At 39.2% G+C, this 21,486-nt stretch overlaps 1 protein-coding gene across 5 annotated transcripts in view; it reads right to left on the bottom strand.

Moving 5' to 3' along the window:
* Positions 1 to 21,486, bottom strand: part of afap1 (actin filament associated protein 1) — a 91,839-nt gene that overhangs the window by 11,144 nt on the left and 59,209 nt on the right. For 3 of the 5 annotated variants that reach the window (XM_080882028.1, XM_080882026.1, XM_080882030.1), the window contains exons 4-8: positions 9,251 to 9,359; positions 8,891 to 9,102; positions 8,622 to 8,801; positions 4,520 to 4,606; positions 3,433 to 3,508 (exon numbers count right to left, since the gene is read on the bottom strand). In XM_080882028.1, the coding sequence (XP_080738154.1) occupies positions 3,433 to 3,508; positions 4,520 to 4,606; positions 8,622 to 8,801; positions 8,891 to 9,102; positions 9,251 to 9,359 (664 nt within the window). The remainder of the gene's footprint in view (positions 1 to 3,432; positions 3,509 to 4,519; positions 4,607 to 8,621; positions 8,802 to 8,890; positions 9,103 to 9,250; positions 9,360 to 21,486) is intronic. The other 2 variants (XM_080882027.1, XM_080882029.1) reach the window with 2 other exon arrangements.

Raw genomic sequence — 21,486 nt, 5'->3', positions numbered from 1 at the left:
AAGAATACAAAGACACAATGCAGGGCTGAGGTGGAGCGTAGACACACAGTTGTAAAAGTAATTTAAAAAAAAACTCTGATCAGGCTAATTTAATTCCAGTAAATCAGCTTTTTTTGTTACCAGCCATGGAAAGAATGTGGCTGATTAAGATTATGAGAGTTCTTGGACTGAATAAGAGAAGGAGCAAAGGATGAGAACTACTAACTATTTTTTTGGCAATTATTACAGCTGATGATGTTGCTGTGACGATACTGCATGATTAATATATGTGAATTCTGCCCCAATCAGTCAGAGAAAAACCACATCCAAAACTTCCTGAAGACTTTAAACATGGTTTGCAATAAATTTTGGTGTGACAGAAGTCACATTAATAGTCGCCAATGTTCCCTCTAAGCTGCGCACGTGCGCAATTGCGCACTGCAGGCACGGTTTCTGCACACAGAAAATCTGCATTGCGCACAAAAAAAAAAACTAACCTGAATTGAAAATAAAACTTTAACAATTCTGTTTTGCAGTGTTAGTCAGTAAGTGACTGGCTGCTCCCGTATGGGATTAGAACGATGCCACCTTATCCCATAGTCCAGCCGATAATGTGATTCACATTTTTATACGCAGCCAATCAACGTGGTTGACAGGCTATGACAGCGTCCTTATGTGCCGACACTGGCGTTTTAACTAGCAAAGCGGCGTGGCTGATGTGGAGTGAAGCCACGTTAATGACAACGTGTACAACTATTGGAGATGTGAGCAGGACAGACGGAACAATTGACGGAAAAAGTGTGGACTTTCTACCAGTTTTTAAATTGTGTTGATAGGCCACGTAAAACCAGAGTTATGATAAAAATATCTGCAATGTTTGGTTTCCTTCCTGAATACTGTCATTGTTTATATTTACTGCAGGAAGAAACGGTAAAAACGGCGTTTTATAAGGAAAAAGGCTCGAAAGCACTCTCTGTATGTGAGCAAAAACAAACCCCCACCCCCCTCTTTCTTTCCTATTCGTCCAAAAAAGTACCATGTCGACCAATCAAAAAAATGGTATGGCAACGTGGCAACTAGTTAGAAACGGGGGGAAATTTTAGGAGTGACGGCGGTATTTTGAGATGTGAGAGATTTGAGACGTTTAGCTCAAATCTTGTGTAGTTAGTGTGTAGTGTAGTCAATATATTTGTTGTGTGCGTCAGAACAATGAGGCGACTGCTGAATGTTACAGGTGTTACAGCAGTGATACATCTCCTGTTGTCAGGCCTGCAGGTATCAGGCTGTTGTTCTCCTTTATCTAGTGGACAGAAATTATTTTTTGGAGTGTCACAAATAATTTGTGTGGCATCAAATTTGATGCAGAACAGCTGATTGTTCTGTAAATAGTTTGAAATGTTTATTTAAAAATGCCTCGGCTGCATTTTAAAAAAATAGCTGCAAAAAACTTTGTTTGCCAAACTGAGTTACTTTTTTGAGGAGTAACTATATAATTATACAGAGAGTTACAGGACTCTCTCCCAGACCACAGACTCATAATACAAGTCAGAGCTTTATAAAAAGAAAAAGAAAAAGAAAGTTGGTTTTTTTTTTTCGAAATTGGAGTTCAAGTCATTTTTACTTCCAATAGTGTTAACATACTACACAGGCCAATGGCTAGATTTTTTTTTTACATTTTCATTGTAAATGGGCTGAAGCAGTTTAAAAGTAGTCTAACATAAATGTAAATGCTGTAATTTGATTATTTTAATAAACCATGTAACTTGGATGGATTAGATGCTGGCGTGACCACAGTGCACACGTCTGATGTCGCTCAGGGAGTTTGTGTGTTCGCTCAGACACGTGAAAAATTAGAGGGAACATTGGTAGTCGCTGAATTATTTTCTCACAATGTTGGTTCTAAAACTATGTTATGCACTTTACTACTGTTGGAGTGGAAGTGGATTCATTTTTCTTCCCTCTTTCTGGGTTAGTATCGTGGACAGCGTGAAAGACAAATCTACCATGACACCATCGTGGTGTTTTGAAACCAGAATGAGGCGTTGATCTGACCCTGATGCCACATGCTAATTTTTACTAGCAATTTTTCAATCATAGGTCATTAACCAATGACCGTATAATGAATAATGCCCCTTTATGGCTCTTACAATGACCAGATTGATCAAATAAATGCTGTTTTCAATCTGACCCAAATTAAGTGACTGAGTTCATAAACTCACCAGGAAAGGAGATCACAGGACCAGGTTGAAATAATAGCAACTTATTTATAAGCAGGGCTGAGGACCTATATTCTAAATTTGAGTAAATGTAGTGCAGCAAAGGAAAAACTGTGCTAAAACAGTCAGACAGAGAGAGAGAGAGAGATCTTTTTATTATTATTAATGGAATGCTAATGTTTACTATATAGCAAATTATCACAGAGTCAGTAACAGCATGTAGGTCTTTGGGATCCAATTAATTCTAACCACCCCAAAGCGTACTTCATTGTTCAAAGATGCACTCTTTTTTCAGTACACATCTTGGATATTACCCCAGATCTCATAATTTCATGGAAGCAACACAGAAAAATGTCTTGCACAACCAAATGTTTTCAAATCTCGAAACCCAATTGGTTGTTAGACTTTAAATCAACTGCTGGTGGGAAATTTGTTTCAGATACAATTCTGGAAAAATTCACCAATCTAAACAGAGCAAAAAAATAAGAGTGTTAAATTTTAGTTGACAATCCAAATAACTGAGCTGACAAGTAAAGTGAGTTTTCTCTCCCAGAAGAATTGTGCCAGCTGAGAAAACACACAGTAAATAATCTGAGAATATTTCAACGGTATCTCTTTGTTTTGGCTTTTAGTTGAGTGAGGAAAGACCATCCCCATGAAAAAGCATGTTAAATAAATCCAAATGCTCATTCTTCAGCCTTCAATAAAGGCTGACCTTTCCACAGCTTGCGGAGATTCCTCTCTGAATTATGAGGGAGATTACGTGAGAAAGACAGCCATTCAGCCTGAGAACAATTCTTTACGGTTCCAAGAAACACCAGTTTTAATAACTCCTGTCCCTCACTGAATTTTATTATTGATGTTGTACTGTGCCATGGGGCTATGATTAAAGGTACTATGTGAATGCAATGTGATCGGAATGGCACTATGAAAACAAGCTTTTAGCTCAATCACACAGTCTTCATTAGATTGTTCATCTGTCATGGATCTGTTGACATGCAAGCTCAAAGCTGATTTTATTTAATCCATGGCATCCAGATGAAAAGATACTTTCTGTTTGGCACCATAAAGGGCAACTACTGGTCTTCATTCACCTTGACCAGAGATCCAGAATTGCAGTTGTTGTAGTTGTTGTTACTCATAACACAGAGATTGTTCAGACCTTTTTGTTTTAAGCACAAACTAAAATGGATGAAAATGATTCATTTCTGGTAGCAACTGTCGTTGTGACTCTCACCTTGGTCCTTGCAGTCGCTGTGACCGTTCTCATGGGTTGCTTCCCCATCTGAGCTTGGCCTGTCACACGATGTCTTCTGGAGGCAGGACAACCACAGAGAAAAAAAGAAGAAGAAAGAAAAGAATGGGTGTACAGGAAGGTACATAGTGAACAAAACTGTACTTTCCTGAGGACAGACAAGTCAAGAAGCTAATCAACACAGCTAATTACACTGCAGTAACATCTGCAACATGTTACAGATGAGATTAGGCTGGGCTTACGTTTGCCATGCCAAGTTGGAAGAGGTTTGTCAGGCACACATACATGTGCCGAGTGCAGTTTGTCCACAGTGATTTTACCTGCTTTTTTACCTGCTTTTTCCCATGAAAGCCAAATTTCCTGTCTGTGCCATATAGAAGTAAATGTTTTTAGACACCGCCTGAAAACATACTGTGATTTTGAAAATACAAGGTTATGTCTACAAGAATACATTCATCTAAGGAGTTTTGGAACCAAATAATCTATTATTGACGTTTGAAAATTTATTGGCTAAGGCCAATAGCCTTATGTCATCTTTCTCCTTCCTGTGTTCATTGGAAAGGCAGTAGTGTGTCAACAGAAAAAAAAGAAAATTGCTCATAAGAAGCAAGTGTCTGCTTCAAAAAACAGCAACAAATCCTGGTTTAACAGATTAAGTACGTGTAACCTTTTATTGACACTGGAAGCACATTTTATTAAACTAAACTGGTGTTAATTACAGTGGGAAGACAGATATTTGATTCAAAACACTGCTATTCCATGAAGTTATCTATTGCACAAATAATAGTAAGCCAAGGCTAATAAATTAAGGTACCATCTGAATGACATCACGCACAATATATATATATATATATATATATATATATATATATATATAGATATAGATAGATAGATAGATAGATAGATAGATAGATAGATAGATAGATAGATAGATAGATAAAACCGCAAATCGCAAATCTTCTACCAACCTGAAACCTGATTCAAACCCTACAAAAGCAACGCTTAATAACAAAATACAACAAGCTGTTAAAATGACTATCATCTATCAGTGTGAGTGTGTTCTGTTTACCTTTTCCAGTTCAGGTTTATGCACTGGAGATCCAGATCCAACTCCATCCAAATCTATGCTCCCATTAACACACACCTCTCTCATCACCTAGGAACACCACAAGGAAATACGCCATTAGCTAACGTGGCTGCCATTCACATTAAACAAGTCCACAGTCACACATTTGATTGCCGCTGTGGGAGATCAGATGCCGCCATCTGTAACGGCTCCTGACTGCTGATCATACCATGTGGGTGGATTCCTAATTTAAAAATCCTAAAATATTTCCTCGCTGAATTGCCACATGATTAAGAAGCTCATTCCTTCAGTCTAGAAGGTTTGACTGGGGTAATGCAGGCCACATGTATGGTGAACTCTCTCACATCTCATCATGCTACTGAATCACAGCCAAGGGAGCAACAAGCAGTGCATGAACTGCAGGAGGGAGAGCATGCATGCATGTGGTGTGTGGCAGTAGTTGGTGGTGGGGTGGGGGTTGGCAGGTCTGTAACAAACATGAGACACAAAGACTTTGCCTGCATTCATGGAATCCATACACAATAAGGTCCAGTAGGGGTGAATGAGATCTGCAGAGCTGTGAATAGGGCGCCAGCGTGCTTTACCATGACCTCATTGGATGTCTGACCTGGCAACCCACCATGGGATCTGGCAATCCCAGACATGTGGCAGTGACAGAGAGTGCAGATGAACAGTGGGTATAGCAAAATGAGATTTCAGTTGAACCGCTGTGTGCGCAAGTTGGCTAATGCACTCCCTGACACACATGCAGACACACACACACACACACACACACACAAACTCCCACTCGTCTGAACCATCTCTAGCTGCGCTGGGCTCCTCAACTCATTGGTTTTGGCTTGGAAGGAGCATAACTGGGTTTCGTGGGGGAAATGACAGGCTGTGGCTCCATGGGTTTGGCTCTGAGAGCAGCTAAGAGGCCAGAGAATGGGATAGACAGCAACATCATGTCTATCTTTCCTTCGGAGAGCTTTTGCTGCCATGCCAGTGTACTACGTAGGTCTGATAATGCACTACAAATCAAAAAGAGGAGGAGGTGGTGAGACTGGAGGCTATAACTATGGGTGCTGAAACACAACTTGCAATAAAAAAGAAAATAGTGTTGACTGATGACTTGTTGCTCATTGCTTGTTCACCTCCTTGCAGTGCACATTTTGCAATTTTATGGTATAAAAACAGCTTGATTTCTTTACAGATGAAGCAACTTGAAGCATTTAATAGACGTGAAACCCATTCTTTACAATATCTGCAAACCTACAAATGGCTGTCCCTCCATGACCCTGGTTCTCTTCCTGTTAAAAGGGATTTGAAATAAAGTTTTCTGTCTGTCTGTCTGTTTGTTTGTCTGGCAAAAGATAAAAGAAAAAAATGATATAATCAACCAACACAAACCTTTTGTTTTCTGAGTGATTGCTTTTGGCAGCACTTATCCAATTGATGCAAAAAAACCAAAACAAAACTAAAAATAAACTAATCTGTCTGTCTCAGGGTTTGTTTGTTTTTTTTGTTTTTTTGACAATTCATTGAGGCCTATTTTAAAGGCTCATGCTGGAATAGTTGCATTACAGCTCAAGCTATAAATGTATTGTAAATGCTTATCTTGAAAGTGATGAAGGCATTGCCATGCACAGGACAACCATACACTGTCAAGGAGTTTGCACAAGGGGTTGGACTGTAATGGAAACTTGAGCAGATAAGCTGTGACTAACAGTGCACATTCCACTTACTTCCCCCAAAATTTATGCAGGCAAAGAAAAGAAAAGAGAAGTTAGTCAGTCAGCGAGACAAAGAAATGAGGTCAGACTATATCAGCAGGCAAAGATGAAGACAAAGAAGGAGTTAGGGCGTGGGGAATCCATACAATTAAAAAACACTGAAAAGGAAAATGAAGCAATGACACAATATGGACATGTGTGCTCCATAAACACATCGTTAGCCTACAGGGTCTGGGAGAGTCATTATTGTAAACTATGGGCTTTGGAAAGCCTCAGGTACTCTCCCAGCTTTCCCTTCACCCTGCTTTCTTTCATTTCTTTCCTCTCCTTCTTTTGTGGAGCAAAGCAGAGCTGCTCCTTCTGTTGAATCCGATGACTTCTATTTCACATGCTGACTTCATGCTGACTTCTATTTCACTGTTGGCCAGTGGGGGAAAAATATCCAAATAAATTTGAACTTCTTTGATTCAGATCGATAATATTCAAGAATGACTGTTACTGAAGCTCAATGTCTCTCTGGGTAAAAGATGAGGGGGAACAACGAATACTTAAAATATCCAAAAACAGTCTCAATTACTATTTTTTCCTTCTTCTTTTAATAACCTGTCCTGTCCAGCAGTTTTAGTAAGTTGAATTGTAGTCTGCATGTTCAGTTGTGGCAACCACAAAGAGACAAAGAGGGAGGGGGGCAGCAGACACACTGGGACATATCCACTTTGTGTGACTTGATGCCACTCTTACACACCCCACAGCTGAAGGGAACACAGACCAGCCAAGGAACGTAACCCTGCATGTAACAAAGCCAACTGTAGTGGCATGACGAACTACATGTGCATCAATTAAGTAAACAAAAAAACCCAGAGCAATTGCTAGAGTTACAAAATACCTGCCACGGCACTATCAGTTCAATTTGTTTCCACAATCCCGACACCTGACTAAATATGTGTCCAGACCCAGTTTCTCCAAGCAACAATTTGTGCACTCATTACCATCACTCGGATGGTTGAGGGATTTGTATATTTTCATGGGTCTGGTTGAAACCGCCTGCAGATACTTCAGCCCCCCGATGAGGTTACCTGCACCAGCCAATCAATAAACAACATCTAATTACCATGCCGAGCAAGTAATTGAATGAAGAAGAAAAAATCCAAACTGTTTGGGTCTTTGTTTCCTGACTGCAATAAACATGCTACAGCTGAAACTTCCAGAGAAAGACCAAAAGGAAACACTGCATATAGTAAGACTGGTGTTTCCATCAGTACATGGGGAAAATATGCTTGAGGGATTGTTTTCTTAACAAGGAGGAAAACAAGAAGACAAATCACATATTCAAGTCTAAAAGTCCACTGGAACTGCTGGAGGCCACAAATGTTTATAAAAAATACCATCACACAAATGCGCTAGGAGGCATCTTAAAATAGCACACGATAGGTTGTTGAGAAACCATAAATTTCAGGAGATACATATGAGATCTGAAGGGAGCAGAGATGAGAGGGAAGAATGTGGGGTGGGGGTTTCCTTTTAAAACAAAAAGACCAGATGACACCCACCATCAATGTAACTGAAACAGACAGAGCACAGAGGTGCTCTCCAACAACAAATGGTTGCAGGGATAGAAAAGCAGTACCGGAGCTTATTTGATGTCAGCGGGGCGGGTTTGTTTTGTGGACTTGTTGAGCTGCCAGAAGGAAAGATCAGAGAGTGAAAGAGAAGACAGGGGAAGGAAGAGGGGGGGGGGGGAGTCTGTGAGAGAGAAGCAGAAGAAAGGACTCAGAGGACTGCAAACCAAACATCTCCACATGAGAGAGAAACCAGCAGAACCACCTGTTCACAACAAACCAGTCATACAATACGAGGAAAAGGCCCATCCTGAGGAAGAAAGCCAAGACAGTTACACCCTTTATTCTTTAAAAGTAACTTGAACCCACTCTCTAAAACATGTGAAAGCAACTTAAAGGCTGATCCCAAGATATTTTAGATGTTCAGCAATCAAGTAAAGCTAGTAAAGCTCCAAGAAAAGCTAGTATGCTGCACTGGTGTTCTTGTCAGCTTCAAAGTTGGGCCACACAGAATGCTCTTTATCTACTGATTAACTCTTTACCCCTTAAAAGCCTGCCAGGCATAACCTTTGAAGTTCTCTTCTCAACTGAGTCGTTTGAGTAGAAAAAAAAAAAGACTGGGTGTGCACCCTTGAAAAATCCAGAAACTATGGTCGTCAAACCACAACTTTATTGATACATATCAATAAAGATGTCAAAGCTCGTCATTATTGGTACAAATTCCATCTTTATGGGAAAAAGAGTTCAAACAAACACCGTCTCTATCCAGTGTGATGGTAAAAGCAGTAGTTTTGAGATTTATTGATGTACCTTAAGCCACTCCTCGGCCTGTTCTTTGCTCTGCACAGCCAGCACCAGGGCGTCTGCACCTTGGTGGACAATCTTTAGTTCGTGCTTCTTTTTCTTGCCATCTTTAGGGATGTGTGTGATGCTGCACACTGACAGGTTCAGCTCCATTTGGGGAGTGTGGTCTTTGGAGGATTTGTAACACTGCATGAAGAGAAAGATTCTGTTTGTAGTGCAGTTTATGCTCACCATTTGTACGTACACAGACAGTAACATGCCTGAGTGTTTCTCACCAGCAGTTTGTTGTCTTTGATGACACATAGGAGTTTGGTCCACTGGCCGAAGCGCTTCTTGCGCAGCAGGAATGCACAAATCCGGGCGTCCTTCACGAGGTCCATGGACGCTTCCTCAGAGGGCCACTGGTGACGCATCTTCTGGCTCTTCCCATCCTCCTCTTCCTCATCGTACGACTCATAGGAACTGCTCATGGCATCCGAGTCATAGTCTGAGAGGGTATGAATAGACTGCCCTTCATTTTATATTCAAATCAGGTAACGCAAAAACTTGGGACACACTCACTTTTTTCTTCAGAAGTCTGTAACATAACTACTGTTACATGATTGATGTGTTTTATATATTAGCTTGTCACTTACTGGAGGTGATGTATTCTGGAGCCTTTCCAGGACCTAAAGGAACCGCTTCCTCATAGTAGCCTTCTGGAAGAGATGAGCTGGGCAGGGGAGGGGGCCCGTTATTTGGAGTCTGCAGAGTGAACACAGGTTTCCTCTACTTTTAATAATGAAACTTCAAATGACATTTTAGCTGCTTTGAAACATGGCACTGAACTGATCTGGTCTAGAACCTTCAATCATTTCAGCACTTGCAATTCAACTGACAAAACAACAGCCCTCTACATTAGCAATCACCAGGCACATCAATTGCTTTCATTCATGACGCCTGGCTCTTCTGTGCAGAGATGTTTTTTCAAACAAAAATGCTATACACTATTCCTGGGATTATTTCCTTTATTTCCTCTCATCATCAATAATGAGAGGAGATAAAAGACCAGTTTTACATTCAAATGTATCAATATTTTCATACATTCTCATTCATACAAAACTCTACCCATCATGCCTCAAACACAAAGGGGAATTAAGGATACCAGCCATGATCTTTTGTCTTCAGTCTTTAAAGGTGGTGACGATAATTCAAAATGATTAATCTCCCCATCTGCCTTTAATCACTGTCAGAACTACAAAAAGGAAGTAATTAGCTGCTGTAACATGAAGAAGGAGATATTCTTCTGGTCCAATACAACTTAGAGGAAGCCATTAACAATGTTGTCAGTGCAGCATTGAGCCTACTTCATTACTAAGTGTCACTTAATAGACACTGACAGAGCAAAACAGAGGCACAGTGGTTGCCGTTGTTTTGCTGAGGAGTCTTTCACTTTTCAGGTCAAAATCAGAAAATATTAGGTAGAAAGACGAGACAATATAATTAGACAGTGTCTGAAAGAGAAAACAAGAAAGTGTCGGTAAAAGAAATCAAATCCGAAGTTGTGTTAAAGACACTAAAAATGGCTGAAATTATACCAACAGAAAGATACTGACATAATTCCACAATGATTAACTGTGGTCTTAAATGGAGTTAAAATATTTTCATGCCATTATACTGCAGAGCTCATGAGCAGTGAAGCTGAAGGGTGGGGGTGAGACGTGCTTTGTTTGGACGTGTTCTCGTTGGCACTGCACAGTCCTACAAATCTAGTCAACAGGGTGAGGGATCAACTGCGCAGCCTGACGTGATCCATCTTGGCTGCGTCGCACTTCTCAGACATTTCACCTCGTACTAAAACAGCACTGTGGCTACAAACATCAAATCTGATAATGTGGTTTAACACTGGAACAAATAGCTTAGTGGCCGGCATACGTCAATGTACATATATTTTTTCCATTGCTGTGGAGTTGGGAGTTTTTGAAAGTTCCCCATGGAGTGCTACGACTTCTGTGGAACAGCTTTTTGATGAGTGTGTCCTTGTTGTGTTTAATGGATTCTGAGGTTCTCTATTTTGATGTTGGTGATGTCACATAAGTAGTAATATAGATGTTTTCAAAACGCTTTAAAAACATAACCCTTCTTTTAAATCACTAATATGACCCAGCTGAGTGTAGCATAGCTTATTAATGTTTCTTCTAGAGCCTCAGTTTAATAAGCAGCCTACACCGAATACAAGCCAGAGAAACTGAAAGTGCATGACATGTTGTCAAGTTGTAAAGACCTTATAAGGCCACACTCTAAGCGTCCCTGAAAGCACTTTTAAAAAAGACCAAGCCCGGCTGCTATGGCTGCACACTTATGGAAAACCTCTTTGATTTCCCTTTTTATTTTCTTTACTGATGGTATTGCCGATTTTCCAGTTATAGATGGGAGAAACATCATAAGTGCAGTCTAAGTCTATGTGCTATGGGCCATAGGTTACAGCCGGCCCAATCAGGTGTCAGGGCTGCATTGATGTAAGCACCCATTACTGTAGCAACCTGGGACATAAAAAGGACTTGGCTCATGCTCTCAAAGCACAGAAAGTGTGTGTCACTACAACATGACAGTGCACCGTCCAACATCACAGCGTTGATCATAATTATGGCATTTCTGTAATGAAAGAGCACTATTGAATTTTGGTTGTACATGTCTATTAGTGAATTAAGATGCCAAGAAAAAGCCATTCTGTTTTGAGTATCCTTCTCGTCATTTTTATATTCTAGTATCTCTAGTGTTGAGTGGAGAGGAAAGCTGGGAGGGAGTGGGGAAGAGTTGTAGCAAAGGGGCTCGACTTGGACCTGGGCTGTTCTGATTTTTTTTTCCTTTCTCTGGTAAGACAGTAGAAATCGTGACTCAAACATACAAACACACATATATGCTAAAAGTCACTCACTGAAGCCAAAGTATAAACTTGTGTGATGGTCTGTATCTCCATAGCAAGCTAAAATATTAGTCAAATAATCCCTTCTAAAATGCTCCAAAAGGATCCAACAGATACAGGTAGTTATAAAAATAACTTTTTAGCCCATTCGGGTTTGTTATGAAGGGGAGGAAGTACAACATCACTTTTGTACTTTTGCTTTTCACTGCTGCAAAGATAGGCATTTTAACATCGGAGTCTGGAAATTGACTGAAGCCAGCCTCAAAAGGCACCTCGAAGGACTGCAGTTTTTGCCACTTTCACGTAGGCTTAATTTGTTTTTATTTGTCATTTGTTGAGAAGGAAGAGTGAGAGCTTGTTTTCATGCAGAGTACGTTCCGGATCAAAATGCGGTACAATCGTCGTCGTCGTCTTTTTTTTTTTTTTTTTTTTAAATCGTTGTCATTTGGAAATGAGATCGCACATAAGTATGAATCGAGATCGCGATTTTCTAACGATTAATCGTGCAGCCCTAGTGTCAATGCTCGTAAAACGTTTAACACGTCACTAACACCAGAGATGGGCAGTAACGCGTTACTGTAATCTGATTACTTTTTTCAAGTAACGAGTAAAGTAAGGGATTACTATTGCAAAAACGGTAATTAGATTACCGTTACTTTCCCGTAGGAACGCTGCGTTACTGTGTTACTAAAACCGTGATTTTTTTGCGAGAATGTCTCATGACAGTGACGTAAGCGAGTGCGCCGTTAGTGACAACAGCTGTGTGCAGATCAACAATGGATCACATATCGATTGTGGGAGAGAGTATGAGCGTGCAGCGTTTAAAGCGTGGAAGTACTGACCTTACTTTGAGTTTGATTCCATAAAAAGTGACAAAAACATTAGTGTCCATCGTGCGTGGGAAGAAAACTTCTTTTTACAGCGAAAAAAACCCCCTAAACTTCCAAGCAAGCACCGAGTGCGCAACGACATAATGGGAAACTCACAGAGAAACTCGCGGATTCTTCAACTGACCGCGGCACACCTGCACCAGGGTAAACCTCCGCCTACCGCAGTCCTGCTTTACAGGTGAAAATAGAGCAACAGGACCGCTGAGTCTTTGACTTTATTTATTTTCTGCTGTGTTTTACTTGCATCTATTTGAAGGAGTGAGTGTAAACACAAAAAATATTTTATTTTATGTGCTGGAATGTGCAGAAAATAGGTTTAAATATTAAACAAATTCCTTCCAGTCAGAGAATGTTGCATATAATTAAATATTTGCTTGATGCATAAAGTTAAAAGATTAAAACTGATAAAACAAGTTTTAAAAAGAGACTTTTCCATTTGATTACATTTTGTATGATGGGTTATGTAGAAAAAGTAGAATTGGGCTGAAAGATCTATCGCTTTATCACCTCTTCAGGTTGTAAATCGTGTTTTTAAAAAGTAACTAAGTAACTAAGTAATTAATTACTTTTGAAAATAAGTAATCAGTAAAGTAACGGGATTACTTTTTTGGGGAAGTAATCAGTAATTAGTTACTGATTACTTTTTTCAAGTAACTTGACCAACACTGACTAACACTGAAAACATAATATTGGCGAAATTCTTATGTTAATAACTGAGCCAAGCCAACTCTTCATCCTTGAATCATTAGAAGAAATGAGGCATTTTGGGTCGAAAAGATGAAATATAAACACTTAAAAACAAAATAATCAATTATAAATTATTCAAAGTTCTGGGACCTGACACTTTCATTCATGAGGTTTTCCTTTCTCAAGCCAAACCACAGTTCCCCATCCACCTGTTAATGTTCAGATGAAAAAATATCCAGTTTGTGTTATCTGAAATTCATTTTTGTTGAGCAAACCAAGTTTCCTTTTCTTCACCCCAAACACACCCTCATCCTCACCCCCTAATCCTTGTTGTTCATCCTCCCCACGTCTCCTTTTTCATCTATAAGTCAAGTGTCTGGCTGGGCCTCTAGCAGAAATCTTATTGCATCTCCTCTGGGGAAACAGCAGTTTGGTGAACTCACTTTTTGGCATGGATGTGCTGCCCTGTTAAACGCCAGCAACACTAGCGTTCTCCACCCTAGCCCAGCCCTAAAAAAAACAAAGGAAAAAAATGTCTCCCTGGAGAAGAAGACAGAAAGAAAAGAAAGGCAGAGAAAGAAAAAGAATGAAAGCACTCTGCCCAGACAGTCTAACAACAGGGAATAATATATGGTTTAGAAACTTGACTTGTTTGTGCTGGTGGAGAAAGACTTTTGATATGGAAACTGCAGCGCCATATCTCACATCACAATAACTTCCTTTTAAAGACCCTTGAGCAGCAATAACACCATTAATAATCACACAGAAGTCGATTGTTTGGCTAAGCATTTTGCCTGAGTGCAGTATCACACCAGCGAGAATGTGACCCCATGACACTGCAACAACTGGTGAAGAAAGAGCATTAGCACACATGAAACACACAAACGCACACACGTGTACAAATATACACCTGTGCACTTACACAAGTCACAGCACAACATCTTAGCTGTATCACACAAATGACCTGAAGCTTAACTACACTGCAATACAGGAGCACAATGAAGATGAGCTGACTGTTGTCACAATGTATATAACCCATCTGTTAACCATAAACAAATGAAAAACACACACACTCCATGTTCACATGGAGAACGTGGCAGATCATTTGTTCCACAGATTTCTAAAACAGCCTGTTGTGATTGTGACTTAACATAATGTTTTTAATATTAGATTTTTATCATTTGGTTTTTAGTGTTTATTTAAATGTTTAATCTTAAGTTCTTAGTTCTAGTTCCTCTTTAAATTAGAGTTAGATTTTTCCCTCTATTTTCCCAATAGAAAGTTTATTTTTGTGCCTTTGTTTCTCTCTTTAGGTATTGTTGCTTACTTCCTTATCTTACTTTGTTAGTTGTTTTTCTGTATATTCAGTTTTACTTCCTGTAATTTGGTTGATCGTTTGCATCTGTGTTTTATTTCTTCCCAACTGTGTCTAATTCCCATTATCCCTCAGAGGGGTGTACTACAAAGCAAAATGAATGTCATAGTGCGTTATATAAAGCTTAAAGTTTTCACTATTTACCTGGATAAATCACAATATTCAATTCAATTCAATTTATTTATACAGCGCCAAATCACAACAACAGTCGCCTCAAGGTGCTTTATATTGTATACACCCTACAATAATACATACAAGGAAAAACCCAACAATCATATGACCGCCTATGAGGAAGCATTTTGGCGACAGTGGGAAGGAAAAAATCCCTTTTAACAGGAAGAAACCTCCATCTGCTGTAACCGGTTGGGGAGAGAGAAGGAAGACAGGATAAAGACATGCTGTGGAAGAGAGACAGAGATTAATGTCAAAAGAATGAGCAGAATGTTTTAATTTGCTGTTTCAGAATTTGTATGTTTTAATACTTGGTTCTAATGTGCTGATGCGTCTATTTTACACCAGTGGAATTGCAGCAATTAGAACACAGTTGAATCAATCAAATTAACATCCCCCTGACCTGACAACAAACTAAAGGAATTTCCACATCTCCTTCACGTTAACTTGGTTCTAATGTGCTGATGCGTCTATTTTACACCAGTGGAATTGCAGCAATTAGAACACAGTTGAATCAATCAAATTAACATCCCCCTGATCTGACAACAAACTAAAGGAATTTCCACATCTCCTTTATTAGTAGACAGTATTAGGATGTTTATAGTGTTGTATACAGTAATGTATTCAGTTTAAGGGTTCAGAACGCTAATATGCATTCTGAAGTAAACCGCGTGCCCTCACCAATAAAATAATTATAAGGAAGAAAATGTTTATTTTACCCCTCTCTGTGTGATTAATCACCAGTTTTTCTGCAGCACTAGACTCGTCTTATTTGCAGTGTTGCATTTTGCTGTTTTTTATAGACCTAATTACTATTTTATCATCATCTGATGAGCTTCTTCAGTCTCAGCTGACTGCAGGTTTTAAAATATTTTTTTTTTATTATTAAAAAAAATCAACTTGTCAAAAAGTAGGGAGACTTGGAAAACAGCCAAAATTGATGATAATTTAATTTACAAAGCTAAAACAATGTCTGAATAAATTGTGTATGAGCACGTGAGTCATTTGTATCCCTTAATCACCAAATCATAGGAATGAATTGATGTTTATGGAGTGTTGTTTTAATTTCCGTGTATGCCTGTGTGTCATGCTATTTCACCTTTTTCTTAGTATAAAGGTGACCACAGTTTGGGGAAGAAATAGCTCGCGAGTCACATACATGCACCAGTTACCCAGCTCATGCTGCTTGTGTGGGTGGACAATAGAGCAGGGCGATATGGCCAAAAATATTTATCACGATATATATTTGAAAATTTGCGATAACGATATAACCGACGATATAATTGATGCGAGACAAAATACAACTCCACAACATTACTAGTGCAAAAAGACAACCTTCCATTTATTTTCACATAAACAAGAAGCTGGTTTTTATGTACATTAAAGCTTTATAAAAATTTAACAGTGCAAATGCAAATTCCTTGCTGAAAGTTTAACCAAAAGGCATTTCCAGTAGAAATGGGCTGACATATCCTGAGCATAACCATGTATAGTATCCACTGAAGTTAAAAAGAGGTGCTTTGCAACATTAAACTGCAGTGTGCAGTATGCATTTTTCGGACCATAAGGTGCACGGGATTATAAGGCACATTAAGCGAAACAAAGCAGTCAGATAAATCAAACTTTATTAAACTCATTCTTCTTGCTTCCTCCACTTCTGTACCATTGATTCATTAATGTTGAATTCTCTGGCAGCTGCTCTATTCCCATGTTGTTGCAGTATATTAATGACTAACCTCGCATTGTGGATGGATTATCTCAGTTGTTCTCCTGACTGAAGTTTGGTCTGTTTACAGCATCCTGCCATGCGATTGCATTTGTCTCTAACCATGAAGAACCTTCACGTTAACTTTTATAAGTGGAAAAGTGTTAGTGTTCGTCCTCCAGCTTCACTGTTTATGTTATGCTAACATAGCTGTGTCGCTAGCGATCACGTAGCACATCATTATATACCAGCTAGCCCAACTTCAGTAACCCTACAAACATCACTGCTGTTTAGTTTCCTGTCTTCATTTATGTTGGAAGTGATAGCAGAGCTGTACGTTTGATTTTTTTCAGAAATCTCTCAGTCAGAACATGCTATATCATGCTTAGGTAACTAGCGAAACTAGCGAGCTAACTTCCGCTAGCTTCCTGCTAACTTCTAACTCCGTTAAATGTAATAACTTTTGTTTTCATGGATGCCTGGAAGTTAAACTTTATAGTTACACCTGGTAAAGCAGCAATGCTGATCGTTTTATTAAAGATGAAAGAATTTAGACAGTTTTTAACTCTAAGTGATGCTGCAGTGTTGTTTGACCTGAAGAATACGGAGTTTAGGACCCAGATTACTCCGAGATTTAAGAGCATCTTTGTCCGACAAATATGACAATAACAACGGCCGCTTGCATGTTCTGCAAAAAAATGTGCTTTGTTGTGTATCTGACGGACAAACACCAAACCAGTTCCACATCACGGAAGTTTCACCATTTTTACAAACCAATTCTGGTTCATCTGTTTCACTCAACAATCGGCCATGTGCGTATGAAAACAAAGGCACTGCGCATGCGCGTTTTACTCCCATTCTATCGCGATATTTCATTTTCCTATCGTTGCCTAACATTATACCGGTATTACCATGAACGGTATAATATGGCCCAGCCCTAGTGGACAACACAAAGGCCCTGATTTCCACTCCAGCAGTTCTTGTTTGCCACTACCAAGTCGCTTACATTGTCATAGTCAGAGCTATTATAGTTTTGTATTTTTATTTATTTTTATGTTAGTTTGAATTCTTTTTTTTTTTTTAATCTGTTTGGTTTCCACACAAAGTTGTGAAATGAAAGAAAAGACAAATTTGCCATCAAAGTTACTGATTGTGTGAAAAGCACAATCACTATTACCAGTAATTTTCATTATTTTCATCATTTTCAGTATTTCTATACTTATTTTTATACTTATACTTTATATATTTATACTTTCTATAGTGTTGCTTATACTTTATATTGCAAAGAACTCCCAATTTGCTTAAAGCAATTATATTAAAATTGTAAAGGGAGTTTTCATGACCCATCACGGCCTACATCAGCTCATGTCCATGGATGTGGATCCGAAATACCAGAATTCCACAGTCATAATGTGTAATTAGATAGTGGTAAAGAAGTCCTGACCTTGGTTTGGAGACTTTGAGTGGGAGGTTTGTCTGCTGCTCAGGCACTGACCTGAAACTCACATCTAAACATTTATGCCAAGTATCCATTTTTGCTCTGAGTAGGAGGACTGGACCTGAATAATGTTTCTGCCATGCTGCCAGCAGGACACTGGAATGGATAAACTGACTGGACATACGAAAGCAACTCCCTTAGGAAAGGATCTGGAAAGGGAAAACTGCAGTAGTAGCTACAGGTTTTGACAGTGACACCCCTATCGAAACTGAATTTTGTTTTATTGGCTAATAAAGGCCTGAAGCATAAGAAATATTTATGTTTGTTCATCAGTATATCATAGAAACAGATTGAGAAATGTTTATGAAAAACAAAATTTGAGCCACTGCCAAAACGTTTGGCCATGATGGCAAAAAAGATTTGAAAGAACAGTTTCACAATTCTAAAGAAGCCGTGGCTTTGTCATTAATTGAAAGAATTAATTGAATATACCCAGAAAACTGAAGTAAAATGTTCCTTTAATCTTCTCCAAAGATTTTTCTAAGTGACTTGACTTCCTGGAGAACTTCCAAACTCTCACTGTGTCATCATTACAAAAAATATTCCAAAGCACTAGAAATATCTGGTTCTTGAGAATGCTAAAGTACAGGCCTGGGTAGTGTTTTAGTATATCATTTACCCAAGACAGTGTTTTTTTGTTCTTTTTTTGTTTTGGGGGGGGGGGGGGGGGGGGTGATGAGTTGACTGAATTTTAAAAAAACATTTTGAAAAAAGAAGCTTATCCAACTCTGATGGGTATTCAATGTTTCAGTGTCTACTTCATAAAACATACACACTTCAAACCTAAAGGTAACAGAAATACAAAGACTTTGGTAACCATAATTTGGGGGACATTTAAAACCAAAAGAGATTTATTTGAAGCTGAATACATGATTATTCCAGCTTTATTTATCCAGAGCTCAGATTCCAATGTCACTGCAATCTACATTTACTGAAGCAGTCTTACCAAGCACACCTATAACATTTTGAAAGATTATGAAACCTTAATGCAGCACCGTAGCCAATTTGAGTTTTGTGAGAAACCAACCACAGCATACATTATGGTGGCTAGAGGAGTGGCTTCTGTCCAGTAGCAGCACTGAAAGTTTCATTGTTTGAGAGGGGAACTCAATCTGGAAGTCAGGTGATTAGCAAACCGCTAAACATTTCAAACAAGAGACACAGTAATATGGGACGAAACCTAAAAACTCTCTCTGCAGGACTGCAGGACCAAGCTCAGTGTCTGCCAGCCTCTGTGATACATATCTAAGATTTCCAGCTCCCTGTTTATACATGAACCACCCATGCTAGTGTTACCTCTGACAAAACAAAACCTTTCACACAACTCCCATTTTTGAAACTTCATTCTTTGCTTCCCCCGCATCGTTTTTTTACTTTTTCCTGCCTCAGCTGGGCCAGTAAAATGTGCGTTTTGCAGGACAGGTGCATTCACCAGAGTGCCGTTACTGGAGGAAGTGCCACCTTGCCTGAAAAAATAACCAGAGTGAGACTCAGACAGGGTTGGGCATTTCCTCCATTTCTCACACCTCACAATGAGGAGCCAGTGGAAGCCAGCATGAGCTGGTGGTCTGCAATTTTGGAAAGCAGGATGAGGTGGGCCAGCCTGTCATATCTAAATAGTGTTCTGTATTGCAAATAAGTAAGAAGTCACCTCAGTGAAGCAGAGTTTCATGAAAATATTTAGACATATTATAGAAGTGCTCTGCACATTTGCTCTTTGTCTGGGTATGAACTCAACTAATCTGATTGCAACAAAATGAAACATTTTACAGTTGGAAAATACATTTGCCAGTGTTTTCTGTTCAATAAGCTATCTAATAAGTCCCCCATTGTTTTCAAATTACCTGATATTATGTGGTCCATCTGCATTTCTGTTCTGAAAGAATGACATTTCAGTACCAATACCATGATATGCTATCATGATCAGCCCCTCTAGCCTATACTGCTAGTCGACTGTCAGCGTTTGGCTCAGACAAAAGGACCTTTTCCCAGACTTCTTTCATTCCAGTTAAAAGTCTGGCTATGCAGGACTATTTCCAACAAATAATCACAATTACTGTGATAACTGAGCCAAGGACTTAACTGCTAAACTGTCGAGTTTTAAAATAGGGTTGCAACATCTTCTGCGAACAAGCAGTTTCTTTAATGGCCATTAGGTGGTGCCTTCAAGAAAACACTAGATTAAAGACCACCCTCGTTCTGCAAGCTGCTGTCACTACTGCTAACAGCCAACTGAATACAAGGTAAGTTTAAACTTCACCTCCACCGCATGCAGCAGTTCTCTGAATGTTTATTAATTCATAAAACACAAAAGGAAGTGTGTGGTATTTAAGATTAACCCTTAAATGGACTGGCTGATTTTATGACATGATCACTCAATTATATCTATATAGCTACAAGCATGATATCATACTGCCAGTAACCTTTTGAGAGAAAACCTAAAATTGTAATTTAGAAGCTCTTCAGGCTTATTCAATTCAATTCTTGTGAATTTATAGCAGCAGGAACTACATGGGATTATCAATCAGATCCACTATCTCTTTAGGCCACTAAAGGAATTTGGCTATTCATTTTCCATGCTCCAATAACCATTCCCATTTGTATACATGCTGTGATCAGAGTCACTGAACAATAGTCCGACAGTGTATAGAGTACACTGTAGTATGAATTCATGGGTTAATGGGCATCTTGGTCAAATACCTATCAGTTAGTAACCACAAAAGCTATTTTTCTACCGAGCACCCCTAACTTTTGTTTGGTTCAATTGTAAATTCTGTTAGTTCTCTACTAGACTGCAGAAATAGACTCAATTTTCCCTCCGTGCTTTATTTAGTCACTTCAATCACATCATGTGTCAGGAAGAAAAAAAAGAAACTTGGCATTGTAAAAAGCCTTCAAATGCACTAGAGTGGGGGAAAAAGTTGTGAAATAGGTTTTCCATCCATGCTCCAGTTACTCAGTGGGGACTTTTTCCAAAGAGTGTTAGTAACTGAAACAGTTCTGGCCCTTAAGATTAACCATGTTGTGTGCATGTGTCATTAAGCAAAGGCCTACTGCTTTCTGCAGTTAAGACCTATTCAATCTCCAATTTCCCACTTGTTTGGTTATCCCAGTGACAAAGCGTGACACCTTACAATACAATCTGTTAAACAACTTCATTTCCTGTCACAAGTCAATGACACAATACTGCTGATGTCACGAAATGCTTTGCTGTGGTATACCAAGCCACAAAGTAGGGAAACCCCACAGAGGAATTAAGTCAAATATGAAAACAGATTCATCAGCACCAAATGAAAAACACACTGCGTGGAAAAACTCCTGAAGACAAATAATTTCTGAGGCCATACAAAAGTAAAACAGGGCTGGTTCAACTCAATATGTTTGATAGCAATCCAACTGTTGCCACGCACGCACCGTGTAGCTTGACACTGTACAGTGACACACTTAGTTGGGTGAGTGTTTCCCCTTCAGGCTAGGAATAATTTGGTTTGGCAATATACAGCAATATAGTCTAAGGAGCTTGGAAAGAAAAGCATCTGGACTTCTTTAAGTTTCCTTGAAGACGTTTCACCTCTCATCCAAGAAGCTTCTTCAGTTCTAAGAGCAATTGGTGAAGAGTCCCAGATTTAAGCCCTATGGG

The sequence above is a fragment of the Rhamphochromis sp. 'chilingali' genome, assembly GCF_963969265.1.
Source record: "Rhamphochromis sp. 'chilingali' genome assembly, chromosome: 1".
Taxonomy (NCBI): domain Eukaryota; kingdom Metazoa; phylum Chordata; class Actinopteri; order Cichliformes; family Cichlidae; genus Rhamphochromis; species Rhamphochromis sp. 'chilingali'.
The sequence above is the reverse complement of the archived record's forward strand: the minus strand, read 5'-3'. Positions and strand labels throughout refer to the sequence as shown.